Raw genomic sequence first — 24,851 nt, forward strand, 5'->3', positions numbered from 1 at the left:
TTGGAAAAAATTATAGCAGATGAAAAAAATAATCCTCAAATTGAATTTTATCGTATTAAATAGAGTATAAGGGTTATTAATGACTTTTATGAAAGTATTGAATTGAAAGTTCAACTTAAAATCAATAGAGTATTAAAAATATTATTACTGACTCGTGATTGGTTTAGAAGACTTTGCATTTAGCTTTATAAATATTAGTAGGATCTCGAGTTACCATTGTCTAAAGTCAGCTTCATTTAACCAAGACTGCCGAAATTTTTGTGCTGTTTTAATATTGAGGAGAATTTTATTTTTCGGTGAAGTATTTTCATCATCTGGTGGTTCACTCATATTTTGATCAATTAAACATGAGATCTTCTATCAACCCTAATTTTATTATCTTTAGTTAAATCTTAATATACGTATTTTCTATTTAGTATTAAATATACCTATCCATAAGTATTAAATTTAAATATACCTACTATTAATGTATTTTTAGTTTTTACCGCTACCCAAGTAATATCTTCTTCTTCTTCTTCTAATGGCGCTACAACCCTTTGTGAGCATTGGCCTGCTTAACAATGTTCTTCCATTCTGCCCTGTCGGGTACTTTCCTTCGCCACTGCCTGATGTTCATGGTTTTAAGATCCCTCTCTACGTCGTCTATCCATCTTTTACGGGGCCTTCCTCTTGTTCTGTTTCCTTGGGGCTTCCATCTCTGGACTACTTTTACAGCTCGATTATCTGCATTCTTTCTAGGTGACCAAGCCAGTTTAGTCTTTGTGACTTTACAAATCTGACAATATCTGCGCTCTGCATTAGTTCATCCAGCTCGTGGTTCATTTTAATTCTCCACGAACTATCGCTGCATTGGGTTGGTCCAAATATCTTCCTTAGTATTTTGCGCTCAAATATTCTCAGTTGATTTTCATCAGTGGTTGAGAGGGTCCACGTTTCACATCCATATGTGACCACTGGTCTAATTACTGTTTTGTAGATTCTCAGCTTAGACTCACGATTCAGTAACTTACTTTTCATTAAGTCTTTGTATGCATAAAAGCACTTATTACCGCTAAGAATCCGTGCTTGTATTTCTTTACTGTTGTTGTTGTCATTTATTATTGAGACTAGGTAGGGAAAAGTGGAGGCATATTTGTAGGTATGGTTGTCTACCTTCAGATTCTCATGTTCATTCGATTTTGTGCACTCCATATATTTTGTTTTGCTTTCATTTATATATAGACCAAACGTAGCAGCTTCTCGTTTCAGTTCTATAACTTTTTCGCTTAATACCCTTTTGTTGCGGCTTATTAATACCCATTCATTCATTCATTTTGGCTTTACAACCCTGTGTGGGTCCTAGCCTCCCCAAGAATTTTTCTCCAGTCGTCCCTATCCATCGCCTTCCTCCGCCAAGCACGTATTTCCATATTTCTCATGTCTTCATCGATGTTATTATTATATTATCTTATTAATACCCAAGTAATATAAAAACAGAATATTAAGTATACAGTTCACTAGTTCACACCACATCATCACAATCGAGATTTATATACTTTAATTTTATAGGGAGTGCTGCATCTAGTCCAACAAAATCTTGAAGAGGATGAATCATCCTCACAAACGAAATCTGGCAAAAGAAATCTGAACTGTTGAATTCCACAAATTCAGTGACATCAGTATTTCATTATTTTTATATTTTATTTTATAAAAATGTGGTTTAGGAAAATTAAGGCGGTTTTAAAAACTTTTGCCTGGAAACACTATTTTTGAAAAAAATTGACAATTTGTTCTCAATAAGTATTTTAAGAAGCAGAAAAAAAAACGATGGAGCTTTACTACTGTTATAGCAAGTGTATCTTTTTACACTTAATTTAATTTGACTTAACTAAACATTAAATAATAATGCTGATCTGAAAGTATGCAACTCTATTCACTACTTACTAGGTCCCATTCATAAAAATACCAAAAAAGGCTAAATAAACCGTGTATGTTTTTTTTAATTAGAGAAGAATGTTGTATCAACCATAGGTTATTAGCGACTACATAAGCAGGGCCGCCGCTAAGGTATTGGCCGCCCCCTTCCAACACTTTAGACATAAGTACATACTATTATTTAAAGAAATGTGCAGATGTATAATATATCAATAATAATTTGTAAATAGATAAATACTTACTTGAACATTTAGACTAATCTCCATGATCCAACGTCCATATATTATCCTAATGTATATCCTAATATCCCATCCTAATATTCTAATTTAAACGTCCTTTATCCTAATTTAATAACCATGAACTAACGTCCAGAATACGTATATCCTAATATCCTAATTTAAACGTCCACTTAATTAAAATAAACCGTGAATAGAAACATAAACACATAAAAAAACTAAAAACGCACTTTTTGGGCTTTCGTCTCGGAAAACTTTTTGACAATATCTTTAATGTCCAATGTCGCACACACTTCATGTTCTATAGATAACATTGCTAAAGCAGAAAGTCTATCTTGCTTCATTGAGGATCGTAAATAGTTTTTAATAATCTTAAGTTTTGAAATCGACCGCTTACCCGTAGCTACAGTAACAGGTAGAGTTAGGAATATACGTACTATTATAGTAAAGTTGGGAAATGTTAATACAAGATTATTTTCGTAAATATATTCAAGAATATCACTAGGAATTTTTTCTGCGGAAACAAATGGTTGAATAGCTTTAATTCCTTCATAAAAATCAGTTGCACTAATGTCAGTCTCTGAGCTGTTTACGTCTGTAAGGGGTTGATTTACATTCTCACAATTGGTTTTATGTTCATCATCGTTTTTAACTTTGGTTATGCCATATATTACACTAAAAATGTCTGTGTACTGTTGAAGTAATTGGAACCGTTCTTCAATTGCTGTTATGGCAGCATCCAAAATCTTAAAATAAAAATTTATTTTAAATGTTATTATTAAATATAGGTTCATCAGCTCCTTCATACTCAAAATGCACTTTTCTTCTTCTAATTCGTTCGGTGGAGGAGCAAGGAAAATCTTCTTCTATGTTAGCTTTTGTAGATATCTGGATTCTAGACTAGAATATTAGAGTTCACATTACTATTTAATTATTTGAATTTATTTTCGTTTTAAAAAAGTATTATCATCAGTGGACTGCTTTTGGTCGCCCCTATTGTTGGCCGCCCGTGTGCGATGCACACTTGGCACACATGGTAGCGGCGGCCCTGTACATAAGGTATGTTATACATTGTGATATATACGTATAGATTTAAGAGTCTCTTACATTCTCTATCGGACACATAATATTTTTATATTATGTTTATATTATAATTATATATGTGTATATTATATTATCACCTAGCATCTCGGAAAATTGTTGGGTAGGCGAGAATGAGACCAATGTTGTTCATAATGTTGGCAGTCTATTAGTATATGCTTTATGTCTAAAGATGTGTTACACAGTTCGCACTGGTGAGTGTCACTATTTATGTAAAAGTATGAATGGGTTAATCTGCAGTATCCTAGGCGTAGTGTGGTTAGTAGTGTTTGTTGGCGGCGGTTGTCAGTTCTTGGAAAAGTATTAGGTTTAGAATATATCGAAGTTTATAATGAGATTGGCATCACTCGCGTTTTCATAAGCACAACACTTTCGACTCGAGAAACGATTTTAAGTCACGTGATGAGTATTCACTTACTATTTCACGATCCTTACTCGTTGCTGCACTCCATGCACCTTTATTTGCTGCTTCATTAGCCTCGATGCCGATGTGTGATGAGATTTATACAAATTTTATTAGCTTATTTGTTTCGTGGACAATTAGAATTTCGGATTTAATTTTCTTTTCTATGAGTATTTCTGATATATTCTTTTCTATGAAATTTTGCTATAGATGTTGTATGGCTGCGAAAGAGCAAAAAAAAAGAGCAGTTAAACCCAAATATTTTGGTGTACAATCTCCCTATGCTACACGATAACTAATTTTAATTTTCTTTTTAGCTGCCTACGAATCCCATTTCGACCCTGATGAAGAAAAAAAGAAGCAACACTTGAAAACCTTGCATGAATTGCTTGCTAAATATTTCCCAGTTCTTGATGAAGCTGCTAAAAAGAATGGAGGCCATCTTGGCACTAACAAGGTAATTTTAGTATATATATATATATATATATATATATATATATATATATATATATATATATATATATATATATATATATATATATATATATATATTGATTTATAGTATCAGCAATCGGTCTGTAGGAAATAAAACTCTATTTGTTCTGTCTCAATATTTCATCACGATTTTGTGCCTTCTTCAGGAGAAAACTGTAAATTTATTAGAATAATTAATTATTATATGTAAACAAAGTGAATATTTCAATACTACTTTATTTACTTTATTTTTACCTTAGATATCTTTGGTATCTGGACGTTTCTATTTACTCGTTTTTATTTCTAGATCTCGATATTTACCTATCTGAAATACATTGTGGCATTTTTTTACTATTTTTTTTGTTTATTTTTTAATGGTAACTTTAACAGTTTTAAAGTTTGATTTTTTGATTTAAATTGATTTTTTCTATTTGATTTAAGCGAAAAACTATGATCTCACCATTTTTTTGTTTCAGCTTAATTGGGGAGATATCTACTTTGTAACGGCTTATGAAGATATTAGAAACATTCTGGGAAATAAAGACATTGTAGAAAACTATTCCGGACTACAGAGCCTGAAGAAGAACGTACTCTCAGAAAAAAATATTAAGGAATATATTCAAAACCGACCAAAAATACCAATCTTTGTATACGATCTGAGAAGCGAATTATAATTTTTTTAAGGCCATGCAAAATGAAATATATATTTTCGTCATATACACTTAAAACATATACGTATTCTCTATCAGTATAGTGCTTTCACTAAAAAATATATACCAATTGCAAATTTTTGTTACTATTTTATGTTTTATTATAAATAAAAAACATTTTCTGTCCAATATTTGATAGTTTTTCTTATTTTATAATTTTTTTTTGGTCCTCCCGGCGCTTTCATGGGATTTGCAACAAAATGGAGTGTAAAAGCAATAGAAAATAACTAGAATCTGAACAACTGTATGCCCGAACATGTACGAGTAGAGTCTGAAATTATTTAGTTATCTCATTGTCCCAAATAAAATTAGGCTGTGATTGATAACAGTATTTACCAGCAAATAACTAGGTACAAATTTAAGAGTACTTTTAATAAATATTAAATCAATTATCAGTTATTGCTGATGTAAATGTATTGTTATTTGCATTTTCAATTTATTATAATATAGAAAATTAAGAAAGATACACTGGGTATATATTTAAGAAATATATATTTATGTTAATTTTTGGGTAATGGTGCTTCTTCTTGTTAAACTTTGTCTTTTATCGAAGATTGGATATCAACCAAAATCACATTTTTAACTAACTATTAGTGTTTGACGTTTCGACTTCACTCCGGGAATCGTTCTCAAAAAAAAATATTACAAGAAATTCTGGAAGAATGTATACAAAGTTATTTGTTATTAGGTTGTCTTTTTAAAATTGACATCTTGGACTCGAACTTGTAGGCAGCAACATGTAAATGGATGAAAAATCTAACGGTGATGTTTTTACCCTAAGAGTATCGAATTCTGACTATTTTGCGTATTTTTTGTGTTATATTTTTGGGTATACTGTTTCATAAATGTGATTGTGTAACGTAAATTGTGCAATGCAGATTTATGTATTGTGCGTTGCATATCTATGTATTGTATGTAAGGTTGTAGGTGATGTTTCTCGATAACCTGTTACTCTGTTACTGTGTATTCTATATTGTTGACTTCTTTTAGTGATGCTTCTTTGACTTTTCTCTTTTGCATTTGCTTCATTTTCATCTCTTTTTTCACTGATGCAGCGCAGTATTCTATTCCTAAAGTTCATTATTAGACTTTTATTGCATATTACGTTTTTCATATTTACAAATTTAGCTCTAGCGATATCAACATGACTTAATCAATCATTTCAATTTGCTCTGAATTTTAAGTTATCTATGTATCCAAGTAACTTGTAGTAGCTGTTTACTCTTTCTATTTAAATATTGCTAACATGTTCCGCTGCATCGTGAATGTGTTGTAATAACCACGAATTTTGTGTTGCTTAAGTTCATTCTGATGCCATATTTGTGACAGTTTTTGTTCTGTCGTTGTAATATGTTAAGTTAAAGCATTTATGACCGAGGCGTGCGCATACCTCAGGTTGTCAATAATTTCTCCATTTATAATGTTACGAACATGCATTCGGCGTGGCCCATGTAACGGTTGCATCTCGAAAGCGACTAGAAGCTTCCAGCGATATCGAGCGCGGGAGAGATCGACCCATCAAAGACGTGAATTAGAGGTGGACTACTCCAGAAAATTCTAATACATAATAACTTGTATATATATTTAACGCTGTTATGACTTAAGTTTAGTTGATAAGATATTTTCGTGCTGTAAACTTATAAATAAATATATTTATATGAATTCGAACCGCTCGTTTTATTTAACCTCGCTACAATAATCATGCCATCTTTACAATATTTTAGAGTCTCTTTTGAAGATGGCTTTACTGTATATACTGAATGACAGCGGTGAAAATATACACACCCCCCGTCTTCGCCCTAAGAATATCAATACCTTTTGATAGTTGTCTTATTTTGACTTTCTGAGTTTAATATAAATTTATTATTATTCTGATGTCACGGGTGTGGTTATTCTTTGTTTTTAAAATGTTAATTAATTTGTCATGAAGGAGCCTAACGAAAGCCTTTTCAAAATCAATTAAGCATTTGGTGATGCACGCGATTTGTTTCTAATTGACTAGTTTGAAATCGGAAATATTGCTTCTAAGTTAAAACAACCTAAGATGAAGGTACAAATTTAGTTTTAAACGATGCCGTTAATTTTGCTTAATATAGATAAAAATGCCGAATAAAAATATTCTTAGAGCTTCAGAAAGCTAAGCTTTTAGTTTTTTAATTCTGGACTCCCATCTAATTCCATTTGAAATTCTCGGCAAAGTAACGGGCCTCGTTGATTGCTGCATCACTTACCAACCATGGATCGTTGAGGGTACAGGTTGAGGGACCCCTTGTGCATGGCAGAAGATACACCATATTTTGTTGTTTTCTACATTCACGCAGATCGGCATTAGTAGTTCGCAGTTTCCAATTTATTTTATTGATTTGATTGGACCTATGTCAGTTCTTAATGTCATCCAGGTCTTCCAGTCGAGGCTATTATCGGACAGCCTCTCTTCTTAGAATGGTGGGTAGTTTGAATGTGGATAGACCGTGGATATTGATAAATCATGACATTAGAATAGCTGAACCATTTTTTGAAATGTGGATCTTACTTTTTCTATTTAACATTTGATTTTTACGAATGCAGTACTAAAAATATTTAATAATTATAATACAGTGAGAAGTTAGAATTAAATCAAATTAATATTTCTATTAACAGCTACTACGTCACAAATAGACTAGCGAGCACATTGCTAGATCTCCAAAGGTTCTCCTAGACCTCCTTCTCGCTTTCTGTCCTACTACAGTAACAATTTATAATTTGCTTAACGGTGGCTAAAACAGAGGCCTGAACAGTTACTGGGCTTGAAGATAGGGTAAGTAAATAAATTGAAACGTTGGGCTACTCGTGTTTTGGTTGGAGAACTGAGTCATAGATCAGGATTCCTTTATTTGGGGAGGACTAACTACAAAATGGAAATCAAAAAAATACTTACGGAGATATCCTAGGCAACACTATACAAGAAAATTCCTAAACTACGTATTTAAAATAGGACGCAGTTTTAAAAAAATCTCTTTTTAGTTAGAAAGAAAAGTTTTTCTCTCCTAAAAAATTTCAAGGGTGAATATCTTTCTAAAAGAAATAATTTTAAACCCCTGGTTTAAAGAAAAACTTTACATATTTATTTTTATTTCACGTAAACAGTTATTACAAATAAAAATATCTAAATTTATCAACAAACCTTACATTGAATTGAACCTTCTAACAAAACAGAATAAAAACTATGTTGATCAACAAATGTTACAATTGAAGCTTCTAACAAAACAGACTTTAAAATTATGGTTATGTACCAAATGACGGAAAAGGATATACTAACTGTCATAATATGTCGAAATTAAAAACCAAAGTTTTCTAAATTATTAATTAATTATCAAGGTTAATTTTATTTAAAAGAAAACTAAAATATGACAATTAGCTGAACCATAAAGCTTATATTTATTTTTAAAACTTTAAACTGAAATGAGAGCAAATCTTAGTACATTAAAGATAAAGGTTTATTTATAAAAATTTAACAAAACGAATCACTTTACTGGCTGATTAATATTTCTTAATTATTAAAAAAATGTTGTTACCTTAGATATGAATACACAAAACACTGTCCCACACAAACTTCAAATGATCCAGATCCGACCCGTGCGAGATACAAAATGGAAACTGGACAAATCTTGGGAGAAGTCAAATATCAAACTGGGCTTCAGGTTATCCAGGATGGTAAAAATATGTATTTTTCAAACTCAGCTGTCTATTTTTACTTAAAACCATATCGGCTCACTTAGCTCTCAGAAAAGCTGTTATTAAAATTCCTTGACACGGAATACAGCAACAAACCGGTGATTATCTTACTTTATAAAGACTGCCACATAGCATTTTAAGTTTAAATTATCTTTTTTATTAAATCTCATGGAAATAAATGAGAACTTGCCGGTTTTTAAAACTCTCCGATAACGATGCTTCCTTGTTTAGATCCTTAAGCTGTTCTTTTTGCCTGCTTCACTAACGAATTTACGATGACAAAATTCTTCATAATGTCAACAATAAAATCGACTGCTCTCGCAGCTGGTTCATCGAGGAGTGATATCATCCTTCCAAAATCTTTGCCTTGTCAGCATACATATTCCCACCAATCTAAGTGGAAAGATTCATATTCATTTCCAGCGTAAATATCTAGGCGGAAGCAGGATCAAAAGAAAAAGTGTATTATAAATAGAATAAAAATGTTTATAGATTAAAATTGAGATTAAGATTAAAAATCTTTTTCGGAGTTTTATGATATACGGGGTATATACACTACTATCGCTAGGTGGTATATATATATATATATATATATATATATATATATATATATATATATATATATATATATATATATATATATATATATATATATATATATATATATATATCGGGCTGACGAAAAAGGGAGCCTTGGTCCCCCGATGAATAGGAGGCTGAGCGAAGGGCTAACAACCCTTCCCTGTAAAACTCAATCGTTACGAATACAATGGCTATTGAAGCAAACGGACCGATCTCTAAACGACAAACTTAGCAAAGAAAAATGGACATGATTATGGATTTAAAATTTGGAACCTGGAATGTAGAAAGGGAAATTAGAAAACGAATAACCCAGGCCCGTAGAACAATTGGATGCCTTAACGGAGTTCTTTGGAGCTCAGAAATTGGTAAAAGACGAAAATACAATATATATGAATCTCTCATAAAAACCAGCTTAACCTATGGTACAGAGACATGGAGACTAACAGAAAGCAATAAAAGAAAACTCGAAGCAACAGAAATGGATGTATTTAGACGATCACTTCGAATATCTAGAGCAGACAGAATTAGAAACGATGAAATAAGAAATCGGATGGGGGTAGATGGATCACTGGCAACAGACATAGAAAGGAAACAACTTATATGGTATGGCCATGTTCAAAGAATGCCAGAAACAAGACTACCAAAAATCGCCATGAAATGGATACCACCAAATCGTAAGAAACGAGGAAGACCAAAAAGAACATGGAAGGAGGGAATAACAAAGGCAATGAGCTCCCGAGACTTGACCGAAGAACAATGGAATGATAGAAATTCGTGGAAATTAGGCATCGGACAACGACGCAAGACGTTTTGAAACCGATATATATATATAACCTGGAATGTGCGAACCATCTTAAAGGCAGGAGCTATGATAAGTATGGCAGAAGAAATTGAAAAATACGTGGTTGAAATATTGGCACTGCAGGAAATCAGATGGAAGAGTCAGGGAGAAATATGTAAAAATAAAAAGGAAAAGACAGTTAAGATTTGATTTCACGTACAGTGCGCCTGTGTATCCGCTTATACGTATTTCGCCCTAATAGTGCTCATCAGAGACCGCTATTCACAGTCATTATGAAAGTGAAAATAAATGTTTTCTGTCTTAGGAAGCAACTCTAACATGGCTTCGTATAGACGCAAATAGCGACATTTAATATTAAAATCCGTAAACTAATTTTCTTAGAATTGTAGCTAAAGGCAAAACAGACGTTGATAAAGATGTTATTAGAGACATGGGGAATCTAAAAATTGCATTCCACAACATATCTCCTCAACTAAGCAAAATTCGTAGCGAATTGGTTTCTAGTACTCGTACAGAGTATATCGGAATAAAAAGAAAAAGACAGTTAAGATTTGATTTCACGTACAGTGCGTCTGGTTTCGAAAATTAGTTTACGGATTCTAAAAATAAGTTCCCACTATACTACTCCGGAAATGAAATGACACAAGGTGAAAGAGGAGTAGGGTTTATGGTAACCAAAAGACTGCGAATCCATTGTCGCATTTACACCAATATCAGACAGAATTTGCAAAATAATATTCAAAGGTAAACTGCATAACGTGACAATGGTTAATGTATATGCACTAGTGTTGCCCAAAATCGGTCCCGGTCTTGCAGTCTTGGTCTTGTTCTTGCGTTTTCGCAAAAATAAGACCAAGACCAAGACCGCCTAATTTTAGCAAGACCAAAACCAAGACTGACCCTGCAAGATTTACGCAAGAACAAGACTAAGCCTGCGAGACTCTTGCGTCTTGCAGTTAGGACGGAGTGTCGTTTTAGCGAGTATTGTAGTTCGGGTATATGCTTAAAGACTCTATGAGACGCAAAAAAATATGTAATAAAAATTTGAAAAACTTAACTTATGCGCATTACGAACAATACGATAAACACACATCAAAATCATCAATCAAAATATTCATTAAAACCAACACATTTGACACGTGCTCAGAGGTCATAATTACAATGTAAAAATAAAATATTTTTTTGAAAATAGCCGCCCTCTAATCATAAAATAATTTTGCATTGCTATGCCGACAGTAATATCGTATCGAATTTATTTAAAAATATGTCACCTTAGCTAATAAAAAATATAACACTTATTATTACGGACACCCACTTAATAATTCAATTTTTTTTCCCATTATAATTTAGTTAGGAGGAATCTAAATAAACAAATCTTATCGGCCTAAGAATAAACATTGTTTCTGCTGAGTGTGCGATGAGATCATTCGGTTAAACCAAATTTGCTGAAAGAGCGCGACTAATATTCAAAAGTTTATTAATAACAGATAATGTCGCTTAGCGTGTAAACAAAATACCGAAATATTTAGAATAACGGAGTAACGATATATAATTCTTGGTTTGTTATTAGATACCTAGGCTATTGAAAGTAACGGACATTTATAGTTACTTTTTCGACATCACTAAACTTCATTTGACAAGTTTACAATTTGACATGGGGGACAAAGATTCAAATAGTTTTAGTCGGAGTAGTGAGCGTTGGAATTATAGATCTAAAAGACCTAAAAGCAAATTTGATGAGTTTTTCGAAATATTTCATGCATCCCAAATTGCTTTGTTTAAATTGTGCCTACAAAGAAAGGTTAAAATGAAAATGAAAAACAGAAACACTTCAGGTTTAAGGAAGCATCTAATATCTTTTCACAAAAAAGAATTACAAATATTTCTTCCTGGAAAACCAAAATTCTGGTTTCTAAAAAAATGTTCGTACTCCTTTATTTTGGTAAATTAATGTATTTATTAAGTTGATATCTCCTTAATTTAAAATAACTTCTTTTGATTATCATTGCTTTCTTACCTATTCTTTATTTTTTAGTTAGTTAGTTAGTTAGTTAGTTAGTTTTTTTAATTAAAAGTAGAGGTAAGATTATTAATATCATTTATGTTGCTTTAATAAGTTTGTTATCTTATCACCTAAAGAATATGTGCCCTTGATACCTGTATGTGAATTTTTGCCACGTACCAATATTTTTTAAGATGTCCATTTCATATATGGTCGAGGTCCATCAATATCTCTCTAGACAGAAAATGTTCTTTAAAATACAGTCAAGTTTATGTCATTAATTTGGTTTTTTTGTGTTTTAACCATGTTTGATTGACTTTCGTGGGGCATGGTAGATAGCTGGGTTAGTTAGAGCATAGGCACGGATTGCTTAGATCGTGGCTTCAAACTCCCCTAGTAACGTTTAATAAATAGCAATAGGCTAATTAATGGGTAACTGCAAGACTTGCAAGACTCTTGCTGCAAGACCAAGACCAAGATCAAGACCGGGAGTGCAATACCAAGACCAAGACCAGGTGTATTGGCGCAAGACCAAGACCAAGACTGTCTAAGTCTCGTCTTGTTCTTGCATTTGGGCAACACTAATATTCACCGACGGAAGAGGCTGATGAAGACGCCGTTCAAAGATTCTATGGAGAACTTCAGGAAGTATGTGATAAAATCCAAAGACACAATGCTGTTATAACGTTAGGCGACTTTAATGCTAAGCCGGGGAAAGAAGAAACTTTCGTAAACATATTTGGGAAACATAGTTTGCATAACGAAACCAGTCAAAATGGACTTAGGGTTGTACAATTTGCAACAGCAAATAATTATGTAGTTGTCAGCACTAGCTTCCAGAGAAAAGATATCCATAAAGGAACATGGAAAATATCAGAAACCAATTAAGCCAATCAAATTGACCACATCCTCATCTTATAAAGATGGGCAACAGATATAACTAATGTCAGAACGTATTGCGGGACGAACTCTAACTCAAATCACTATCTTGTGAGGTCAAAATTGCGGCAGTAAATCGCGACAGTGGCAAAAGGGAAAAATGGCCAAATTAAAAAATGAAATGTTGAAGAATTTAAAAGTCCAACAAAGACACAATAATGAAGAATGGAGACAATTAAAAACAATAATAACGAAATCTGCAGAGGAAACTGTCGGAAAAGCCAAAAGGCAAAGAAATGCGGAATGATATGATGATGAATGCAGAACTGCAGTAAAAGAAAAAAGGCAAGCTATGCTAAACCAACTTCAAAGAAACACAAGAAATAACAGAGAAATTTATAACGAAAAGAGAATACAAGCGACTAGAATGTGCAAAAGAAAAAAAAAGAGAGTCTTTGAAAAAACAAGTACAAGAAATCCTAGAACATAACAACAGACACGAGAGCAGAAAATTCTATAAAAGAACAAAAGAAAGCACACAGTTATTTAGACTAAAATGCAAAGACAAGGGCGGAGAACTACTAACAGATAAACAAAAAATTATAATGAGATGGAAAGAATACTTTAAGGAAAGCTGTTAAATTTAAGTTTAAGAGCATCTTCAGGGGCATTTCGTCAAAATTAGGCTATCCAACAATATATGGAGAATGTCATAAACATTAAATGATACAATAACACAACACGACACAATGACAAACAGTTTAAAAATTATTAACAAACGACGAAGCTACATATTGGGTGGCATCAGGAGAGAGAATGAGAGAAATTATTCAAATTATCAAGAAACACTAGGTCAGTAGAGTTATATTAAGGTAAACGCTCCTATTTTCGACACTGCCCCAATTATCGACAGTAATTCTACATAATAGACAAAAATTAAAATCTTTGCGCGTGATTGTTGGACTAAAGTATTTAACTAATTTATAAGGACCTTTATCTACACCTATGAACAATATGCCAATCGTCAGACGAAAATTGCCATCACAACATTTAAAAATATATTAGTCAGTTGGCGCCAAACTCTCGTGGGAAGTGTTTCTTGTTGTATGTGTAAGCTACATAATGGTATAATTCCTGATTAAAATATAGAATAACCGTTTTATTATGTTTTATATATTGAGAAATAGTTTATTTTGAATATTTGTTGGCCAAAAACTGTTTTTCTATAGCTTTTTGCAGTATTTTGAGGGTGCCAATAATAGGTACGTAAATATTAGCGGCTGGAGTGCCGATAATTGGTTATATGCATTAGACTGTATATAAGCTGATTTTCACGTAATCTTTTAACTTACTACTACAAATGTTTGGTCATTATATGCAATAAGAAACGATGTTTGCTTGTACCAATTTTCACAATCCCATATCTCTAGTAGAAATAGCCACAATTTGACCGAGTATAACACTGCCGATAATACATGCCTATACGTGCCGATAACTGTAAATTCTTTGTTTTAGACTAAAATTCAGAAATTAGCAATGGAAAAGAGAAAGCGAATTCAATATTCTGCGGAAGATATAAACAAAGCTGTTGTAGCTGTTCAGTCAGGAATGCCATTTAAAACAGCTAGCAAGTTGTATAAGGTACCCAGATCGACTCTACAGGATAAAGTAAAAAGTAGAACTTCTTTAGAAAAGAAATCTGGACCAGGGACTCCACTAACTGAAAAAAAAAGAAAACAAAAACGCAGTTGTTAAATAGTGTTCAGCTACTGCTTAAAGAACTTAATAGGCCTAATAATTTCGTGGTTGGTAGGCCAGGACGTAAATGGCACAAACTATTTTTAAAAAGGCATCCCGAACTATCTACAAGAATTTCCCAAAACCAAACTTATGCTAGAAACACTATAACAAAAAATCGAATTTGTCAATGGTTTATTGAAGTAGAAATTACTTTTTAGGAAGTACAAACAATCGCAACATAACTTTTGATCCTAGTTGTGTATTTAATTGTGAAGAATCGGCTTTTTTCCTGACTCCTAAGGGAGACAACGTGTTGGTAAGAAAGGAGGATAGAATAGTTTATTCGTTTGTTAGCAACGACGAGAAGGAATGTCTGTCAACTTTGGTTACCTTTAGTGTCTCCCGTCAACTTTTACCACTCATGATCGTTTTTAAATATACAAGAATTCCCAAATCAGTTATCGAGAAAATACCGGCTCATTGGGGGGTAGGAAAGTCTGAAAATGGGTGGATGACTGGCGAAAACTTATTTGAGTACATCGTTAATATATTCCACCCTTGTTTAGTTGCTCAAAAAGTGCAGTTTACGGTTATACTGTTTTTGTACTGACACAGATCACACTTAACGATGGCCCTAAGTAAATTTTGTAGTAATAATAATATTATTCTAATAGCTCTGTGTCCAAACACAACACATATTTTACAGACTCTAGATGTTGTAGTCTTTCGACCATTAAAACGTGAATGGAAAAAGAGCGTGCATCGGTGGAGAATGGAAAACCAAGGTAAATAGACAACCAAAGATTCATTTGCACCTATTTAAGAAAGCACTTTTCAAAAAATGGTAAATATTCCCGATATAGTTAAGAGTGGTTTCAAGGGTTGCGGACTTGTGTCATATAATGTTGAAAACATTAAATTTTCTAAATACTTAAAAGACGTATGAGCACAAAACTGTCAAAAGATACAAGAACAACGACAACCTACAGAATTTCAAGTCGCCCTAAAAGTTGTAGAAGAATGCATCTCAAATATGATGCGATTGTTTGAGCTTTCTGGGTCAATTTGGGAAGGACCAGTAGAGCACACCAGCTTATTTTCATTATGGAAGGAAATGAAAGTCAAAGCCATGAACAAGCCTTCCAATGAACTTCCAGTCGACTTTGTTACGAATGACTCATTTACAGAAGTGGAAATTTATAATGAAATGAGCGACCAAGTACCAACTGTAAATAACTGATTCTTGGAACAAAACCTTCAACAAATGGAAACTTCCCAAGTTACACCGCCATCCATGAATCATTCAGATTCTAATACTGAGACAAGTTCGAATTTAGACAAGAATTTTATGGATAAATCTATTCCAACTCCGTTCAAAAAAAATATATTTTGGCCTACACCTAAGGAAAATATTGCTAAGCGTAAAGTGATAAAGGATAAGGTACCTGCCGTAGCAACTTCATCTCAATGGCAACAATATAACAAGAAAAAAGAAGCAAAAAAACAAGAAAAGCAGCTAAAAATGCAGCGGAAAGAAAAGCGCATCCAAAAGAAAGAATTGGAAAACGAAAAGAAAAAAAAAAGTTGCTCTTTCACAAACTTTGAATAAAAGAATTTCTAATCGCAGGACAAAGACTAAATTGAAGAATTTTACAAAGGATCTATTTTCCACGCAAGAAATGCAAGAAAATAAAAGCATGTTCATTAGCGAACCTTCAACATCTAAACCTTTACAGGAATCTTGGTATTGTTCATTGTGTGACACTGACAATCAGCTGGACATGCGCCTTTATGGTTCTTACTTGAAATACTATCATGAGGCTTGTCTTGGTCTAACTGAAGATGATAGAGAAGAACTGAAATGCCCCTTGTGTCAATGACTACTAAAATAATGTGTGTTTATTAATTCAGTTTTCATAGATACATGAATGATTTTATATTTATCTTTCGAAAAATACGTTATTTTATTTGAATTTTCAATTTAGTGTGTTTACATAACTACAATAATTTATTTACTTCAGTAGTACCTATGTAACTAAATATTTAGGTACCCTATATAATTATTCAAATGTTGGGTACCTATCTAACTCATGCCGAAAAAAGGATATTTGATGTGCCGAAAATTAGAGCATGCATTTAATTTAGAATGCCGATAATGGGGACTTAGGACACTTTTCATTTTATTAATATTTTAAATATTGTAAGTTTGTTTTAGGATAAGATCAATATTTTATGTGTAATTGTGATAGATTTTATTAGCCCAAACAATAATTTAAATACACCTTGTTCAGGTAATTTGGTTACTAAACTAATTAAAATAAAGCTCCATTGTGCTTAACGTGCTAAAGGTACCTATAATAGGTACATTTACCTTACTTCCGTTCATTTCCGCATGGTATTTGATAGCTCGTCACGAAAGATTACACTCCTTAATAAATACAAGTTTTTTTCTTGAATTCTGCAAAGTACAGGGTACGATAAACATCGAGAAAAAGTTAATACTGTAATAAAATTTGAGGATCTAGTTTGCAATATACCGACGGAACTATTTAAAACAGCAATAAATAAAATCACGTTGCCCTAATGTCTGCCAAGTTTCGAATACGCACGAGAAGACCAAGAGTAATTACTGTTATATATACCAAAATATTTTTTTATATAATTACAAATCAACAATTTATTATTATCCTTATACAATTCATGGTAGTACCCCCGTACATAATTCTTCTAATCTCTATCAAAACTTCTCGAGAGCGGCCTTCAAAAAAACACGATTAAATGCATATTATACATTTATAACTGGTATTGTGTACCCTCTATATTGATGCTTGTTTGTTGAGTTTCGTTCGCTGCTTGCGTATTCTGTGTTAGAACTTGGAGACCGGTGAGGCAGGTGTCTAATTTTTCCAATACCTCGTACCAGGTATGTAATTTTTGTTAAATGGCTTCTTAAGATGTTTATTAATACATATTTTATATTATTTATATTCCAATTATTTTTATATTATTTATATTTACGAGTACTAACAACTACTTTACGAGTTCTTCAACTTATTACCTTATTGAATTACATAATTTAGAAAAAACTTTAAAACTTACCTTGTAAAAAGTAAGTCTCGATTTGTATAAGCATTTATCTGATAAAGTATCTCCTGTATTGTCGCTTCCCATGTTGTGGTGGCTCTTTAAGAGTTATGAAGGTCCAGTTTACAATTTTTTTCATGATATCATGTATCCATAATAAACACAATCCCTGTACCGTAGTCTATCTGTGAACCAATCATCGATTTCACGTAAAAATCTTATACAGCTTTTTAAAGGTTCTAAAAGGTATATGAGGGATACGTGATGACAAATCCTTAAAAACTTGCAGCTGATTTTGATTTGTTTTTTTTTTATCAATCAAATAGTGAAAAAATCATTTTTGCCTATAAAACGTTTCTTGTATACATTTTAGAAATAAATGGTTCAAATAAGCAAATTGTAGATATTAAAAGTACTTTAAATTTTCGAGTTTCTAAATCAAAATACATAAACAATTGACCGAGGTAATTGCAAAAAACCCCTATTTTTTCAGTAATATATAAATGTTAATAACTTTATTGTTTGAATAACAACATTTAATATAACTACTTAAAATTATGAAAAAGAATATGGAGAAATAAACAGAGGGAAATATTAAATAGAAAAATAATACAAATTGCAGACTATAATAACAGAAGAGAGACGTAAATTTTACAAGGAAACCAAGTGATACACTCAAGGACACATGACAAAAATAACAGTGAACAAGAACGAAAACAGGGCAATTATCAGCAAGAAATAGGAACTAATGAAAAAATGGAAGGATAATTCAAGAGCTCTTAAACCCAGAAAAAGAACAAAACCAAGAAGAAGAAATAATTTTTCACAGAGCAGAGCAACTGGTTAAGGAACCAACATTGATAGAAACTATATACGTCATAAAATATCTGAAAAATAACAAACTGCAGAAGTATATAATTAATAAATGCAGAACTGATAAAGACATGTGCTATGGAAGCGTATTCTTAAACTAATCTGCCGCATATGAAGACTATAAGTCATCCCAGAGGATCGAAAAGTAGGAATGACATTTCCTATGTACAAGGGGGGAGACAACCGACTCTGCGAAAATTATAAAATTATAGGGTCAAATTATAGGGGCATAAAAGTGTTAAATGTCGCCTACAGGATATTACCAGAAATTATATGCAGCAGCCTTGAATCATTTTCGGAAGAAATTATTGGTGAATACCAATGTGGTTTTAAAGAAGTGAACTATAGACCAAAAATATATGTTAAGAGTTATACATGAAAAATGTGCTAAATATAACATACCAATTTACAACTCGTATATTGATTTCAAACAGGAGTTTGATGAAGTAGATAGACAACAAATGTTAAAACAACTATCCATATTAGGAATACCGAAAAGTTAGTTAAACTTATACAAATGACTTTGGGGGATTCCAAGCCATGGTGAGAATAGATGGAGATATGACAGAGGCATTTGATATTAAAAATGGAGTTAGGCAATGCATATTAAGCCGCAACAGAAGGGTATTAAGCTAAAAAGCTATAGATTTGAAAGCCGCTGCATTTGATCTAAATATAAATGAAAGGAAAACAAAATAGTTAGGTCTATAGAAAATGTCACACTGAGAGTGCAGTACGGGTAAGATACGGCAATGCTTTTCTTATGGAGAATAAACGCGCAGGGTTGTCGGTTTTCTCCAGCTGTTGATTGCTCATTGTCTCACAGGACCGGCTTGGATAAAATGCATCTGCCGGCAGGACGAGTAAAATATTTTATATCATGTATACGTATACAGTAGAATAAAAAGACATTTATGAGTTATTGACAACGAAAACTATGAATTTTGCATATAAAACGTCAACATGAGATATACAATTGAATCATATTCAGAAGAGTAACATTTGAACACCTCTTTACAAGAACAACATACAATAACTGTAGTTTTAATGTTTTACATAAAATAGAAAAAACCTACATAATTTCTAGGAAAGAATTTGGAAACTTGGAAATGATATTATTTATACATATTATATATAATATTCAAATTTCCAATTCTTTCACAGAAATTAGATTTTTTCTATTGTATGTAAAATATTAAAAATACAGTTATGTTGTTTCTATAAATAGGTCTTCATTTCTTTTGTAAAATTTCTGCTACAAATTACCATCATTAACATAATCACCTAAATATGGCCATAACCTTGTTTGTCATAATTAGTATTTGATAAACTCCAAGCTTTCCCTATTTCACCCCCTACCCATGCTTATGGTGAAAGTGCTTTTGGAAAACGAAACTACACTTCAAAATTTAGTCCGAGTTTCAACAGAGAGCATGGAGTCCCATAAGTTTAAATCCGGTGAATTATTTAACGGTTGCGCTAAACTCGTAGTGTTAAATGTGTTGTTTTTTACAAAATACGGAACAACTTAATGTAAGTGCTGCTGTAAGACGTACTTCGTTGATGACTGGTGTTAGCGAAAGAAGCATTTACAATTTCAAAAAAGAAAAAGAACAGAGTGGAACGTTGAAATCGCCAAAAAAACGTAAAAAACGAGTGTGTCAATCAAATTCTAGAATATTCACATATGACGAGGGTGTAAGAAGTATTCTACGGAGAATTGTTCATTGTGAATTTTTCATGAAAAATTTGCCGCCATTCTTAAAGCATATACATAACTTCATACAGGGTAATGAGAATATACAGCCGTTGTCTCTTTCTACTTTATACAGACTTCTGGAAGATATTGGATTTGTTTATAAGAAACGAGGCCGAAGAAGCATCATGGTGGAGCGAGAGGATATTATTCATTGGCGCCATAATTATTTGAGAACTATACGACGTTTGCGAAAAGACCATTGCAATATCATATATTTGGACGAATCGTGGGTTAATGTTGGCCAATCTATAAATTACGAATGGTGCGATACTACGAAACAAAAAAGTCGTGATGCTTTTCTCAAAGGTTTAAGTACTAGCTTAAAAGCACCTACTAAACGAGGTCCACGATATGTTTTATTGCATGCAGGTTTTTCAGGAGGTTTCCTTCCTGGCACACAGCGTGTTTTTCTGGCAAAGAAAAATGATGGCGACTATCACGATGAAATGGATGCAATCAAGGAATGACTAGTGGGAAAAGACATTTTTTTCGAGGAATGTTATTTGAAATCCGAGCTATTAGAAGCAGCGCGTGCTTTTAAAGATCAATACGATAAGTATTATCTTGATGAGTATGCTTCACAACATAATGTTTATATAAAGCTTTTTCGATATTCCCGTTCCTGATAATTTTTCACATATTTACAAAAGAAAAAGTTTTTCTTGGATATTGGGCTGGGTGCACGGAAATCGAGTTACCGGAGGTTCCACCCGGTATATTTATAGCTATCAAGAAATGTAATTTAAAATACATTTGTTAGTTTAATAAAGTATACAGTTTTATAATAAAATTCTCGCTAAAAACTTAAGGTCTTTTTATTCAAATTCATGCCTCTTATTTGGCTACTTGAAGGCAATTATTTTATTAATATATTATTTTATAATAAATAACAGAGCCCGGCGTAGAGATCTGGGTACGGTTCTGTGACTACCACTTGGACCTGTTTGTATCGCCAAGCACAAGGCGTGAAATCCGGCAATTGTGCATTCCTATATTAGCCGTACTGCACTCTCGGTGTGACATTTTCTATAGCCCATCTAGCCTCCGAAGTGGAAATTGAAACGCCAATAAACTTATTTTAAACTTAAATTGTGGCTTATTCTCAATTAAAATAGTAATTCCTTTTTTAGTACTCTAACAACAGCTGATTGATAGACATTATTTTTTTGCGATCTGCGTTGAATTGGCATTGCAATTTTCTTGAAAGACCAGTACACAGTACTGTTTCTTGGCTTTGGGTATTGATTTTCTACCACTTCTGGGGAGATCTTGAACATGGTTCTTTCTTTAATTTTTTGTTTCAGTTTTGGTAATTGAATCTTTATCTCGATCTCCACAACCAATTATCATTAAAATCTCGATTTGTTATGATTCATTACATTCGTTCGTTTCATTCTTGTTAATGCACTTATTAATATCGGCAAGAAAGTAAAAATTTAACATTTTTTGTTTACAGATTCATAGATTATTCACAATCAGTATCAATGAACAAACAATGACAATACAATACTATTTAAATATTTTTGTGAAAATAATTTTGAATACTTGACCGATAGTACAATAATTAATTTCAGATTAGAATGTAGCATTGTTATTGTTATATGTAGATTGTTGAATAGGCTAAATTTCAGGAAATGTCCCTGAGGATGCTCTAGGAGCGAAAGTACTTGGGCAAGATTTAATAAATAAACTGTGCTTGATATCTGCCTTTTATTTGATTAAAGTTCATTGCAATATAGACACGGATTGTCATTAGCCCTTTTTATCACGTTTTTTCCGTTATGTCCGGTTCATTTAGCTTTAATTTTTTTATGACTGAAGATTTTTTTAATTTTTTTTCCAACTCAGACTTATAAGGAGATATTATTATAGCAATCTTTTCTCTTCTGTTATAATTGGGTGGCTTCCTGGTTGCCTTGGCGATAGAAAAAAGCTCTTTTGGAGAGACTAAAAAATCGCATATTGGTTTTGGTAATCTTGCTTGTAAACGATCAGATTTGGTGGTGGTTTGTTTAGGAGATAAAGAGATGTTACTATAATTTGCGGTGTGGGAGTTTAAGCAGCTATAGCTTGGTTAGGGAGAATCGATAGGTGGATTACGGAGCTTTGGATGTCGTAGATTCATCTTCTTGTATATTTAGTTCTCGGTCTGTAGTGTCTGAGGGAGTAAATATCAAGTCAGGAACAACTTCAGGATTAAGCAGATAAATTCCAGACTTTCTGAATCCATTTATTGCAGTTTGCATAACTGCCGATTTAACAAAAGCCTCATCAGAAATTTCTCCCACTTTATAAATTTTAATACGTCTTCCTGGATGCTAACGCATCCATTTTTTTATTTCCTCTCCATAATAGGTGTTTAATACGTTTAAGGCGTTTAATACGGGCCATAAATGATACGTCTAGCGTTGCATTCAGTGCGTAGTATGCGGTGATCAGCATATAATAATAAGATGATTTTCACTGGCCAAATGTATTAACTCCAATCTTTTTGTATGCGTCGTATGTATGTCTAGAAGCAATAGGACAGGATTTTCTGTTGTCGGGTGAGCAAACTCGATGAACTTTTTAAACCATTTAATAAAAATATTTGTTCGGATTCATCCACTTGCGAGGAACTCAGCAAATGATTTAGAAGATGCGTGGTCTAGAAGCTGAGTGCTTGGAAGCTTCCTAGGAAAATCAGCATTGTAGGCATATAGGAACTACTTTTGCTCATACATATTTTGGTGGTAACCAAGGTTCCTCTTTTGGTGGAAACCAGAGCACCAATTTGTCATTTTTCTTTTATAGAAATAACTTTAGACTGCTTGTTGAATACAGTTGTAATTCTTGTTTCATCAACATTCCACATGAGCTCAGTAGAAAACTTGTGTTGGTCATCAATTTGTGTAAAAGAGTAAAAAACTTTCCTACTGCTGTTCAGTTAAATCCTAGAGCTCTACCAATTGAAGTCACTTCTGGAATCCTTAATCGAAGATTTGAAAGCTGTGACAAAAACCACTTACCAGCCATTTTCATTTCTGCATTAAATTTGTGGTTGATGTTATTCTGTACGGCTAGTTCGTAAGCAAGAAAGTTCTTAGTTAAGCTAAATCCGATTAGTCTGTTTTCAATTTGTAAGATATGCGAAGCTAGCTCAACAGCAACGCTCCTCTTGGTCAGCGCTAAACATTGCTTGTACCAACCCACACCTAAAATTATTTTTATTTAAAATAAAAAAACAGAAATAAATTGAAGGTAATTCCTACCTTTCTTACTACTTAACTTTGTGATACCCCCAAAACTTGATCCCATGACTGACGAGTAGTTTTTCTTTTATAATGCGACATGTTGTAGTCAACTAAAAGCAAAAGAAGCGCTGCTGAAACTGGAAATATCAACAGGTCTGATAATGTCGCCAGAGTGGATCAATTACGGTAAAGATTGTCACTCTGGCTGGCCAATTATCACGAGATTTATTATCTACGATTGTATTGACTCTCCAACTAAAGATCGCTGCGCATATGCAACTAGGAAATACATAATAGCAGCGTACCTTCCCATCGGAGGTTACGCTAGTTCTTAATTTTGACCAAGTAAGGCCTATTTTGGCTCAGTAGCCCATTTTACGAAACTCTGCGTTTTATTTCTCACCATATGTTTCTCATATGGAACCGTTCACCGTGACTTCGTCACGAAGAACGGTTCCATATCTATTTTAATCGCTGTGGATAAATACAAGGTCTTACGACTTTGAGATTATCACCACAAATCATCAGAAGAAAAGGAATCCGGCACTTGGCTGTTCGACTATCCTTTGTTTGGGATAAAAGACTCGAAACGGACTTAGAATTATTCCACAAAGACTATCAAACAGCTCGAGGAGAACACTTCACTGTTCAGACATATATTGATTTTGAAATAGATAAAAGTCGGATCGAGTTAGAACTATTTCAGATCTTGTCGAACTGCCACAGTGTTTCGATAGATCACCTACGGTCAGGAATAAATAACATCCCGAACGGACTTAAAGTTAATCCGAATTGCTGAACTGAAGCAGAACTTTGCCGCTAAACCATTTCTTCGAAATAAGTAAAGGTCCGAAGGGACTTGGAATTAATTCACGAGAGGTAACGGCCCGAAGTGAACTCTTCGCTGTCTAAACGTGATTTTCGAAATAAGTAAAGGTCCGGAAGGGACTTATTTCACAATCTATGGCCACTCAAAGAGTCGACACTTTACCGGTATTCCTACGCATAGAGAAGAGTAGTCTCATTTATACATCGAGACCACATCGATTTACACATCGAACCGACGTCAATCAGGGGATGGAACAGAAGAACCTGCGTTCATCCTCACGAGCGGCGGCTGGAAATTACCATGGAACTCCAGGTACTATAGAGGATGATCCAACCGTACGAAAATAAAATCGGGTACCGGTTCTGTCGATTTTCGGACTACCCGGTTTTGTCGAACTCGTAAACAAAACATTAATAATTATTTAAATTTTTAGGTTATGAAATAATATTTAAAATTTTTAGCCAAATTAAAGGTAATATGTTAGGTTCATCATCATTCAATCTTCGCTTATCCACT

General features: G+C 33.1%; 2 protein-coding genes across 3 annotated transcripts in view; both read left to right on the plus strand.

Annotated features, from left to right (window-relative positions):
* The window catches only part of LOC140443636 (glutathione S-transferase-like), a 41,456-nt gene extending 36,487 nt beyond the window's left edge, over positions 1–4,969 (plus strand). For both annotated transcript variants that reach the window (XM_072534990.1, XM_072534991.1), the window contains exons 4-5: positions 3,972–4,111; positions 4,605–4,969. In XM_072534990.1, the coding sequence (XP_072391091.1) occupies positions 3,972–4,111; positions 4,605–4,802 (338 nt within the window). In that variant the 3' untranslated portion in view covers positions 4,803–4,969. The remainder of the gene's footprint in view (positions 1–3,971; positions 4,112–4,604) is intronic.
* Positions 4,970–17,344: 12,375 nt separating this feature from the next.
* LOC140442745 (glutathione S-transferase-like) overlaps positions 17,345–24,851 on the plus strand; it is a 40,248-nt gene continuing 32,741 nt past the window's right edge. The window contains exon 1 of the mRNA XM_072533720.1: positions 17,345–17,480. The gene's annotated coding sequence lies outside the window, so the exon portion shown is untranslated. The remainder of the gene's footprint in view (positions 17,481–24,851) is intronic.

The sequence above is a fragment of the Diabrotica undecimpunctata genome, chromosome 6, assembly GCF_040954645.1.
Source record: "Diabrotica undecimpunctata isolate CICGRU chromosome 6, icDiaUnde3, whole genome shotgun sequence".
NCBI classification, from domain to species: domain Eukaryota; kingdom Metazoa; phylum Arthropoda; class Insecta; order Coleoptera; family Chrysomelidae; genus Diabrotica; species Diabrotica undecimpunctata.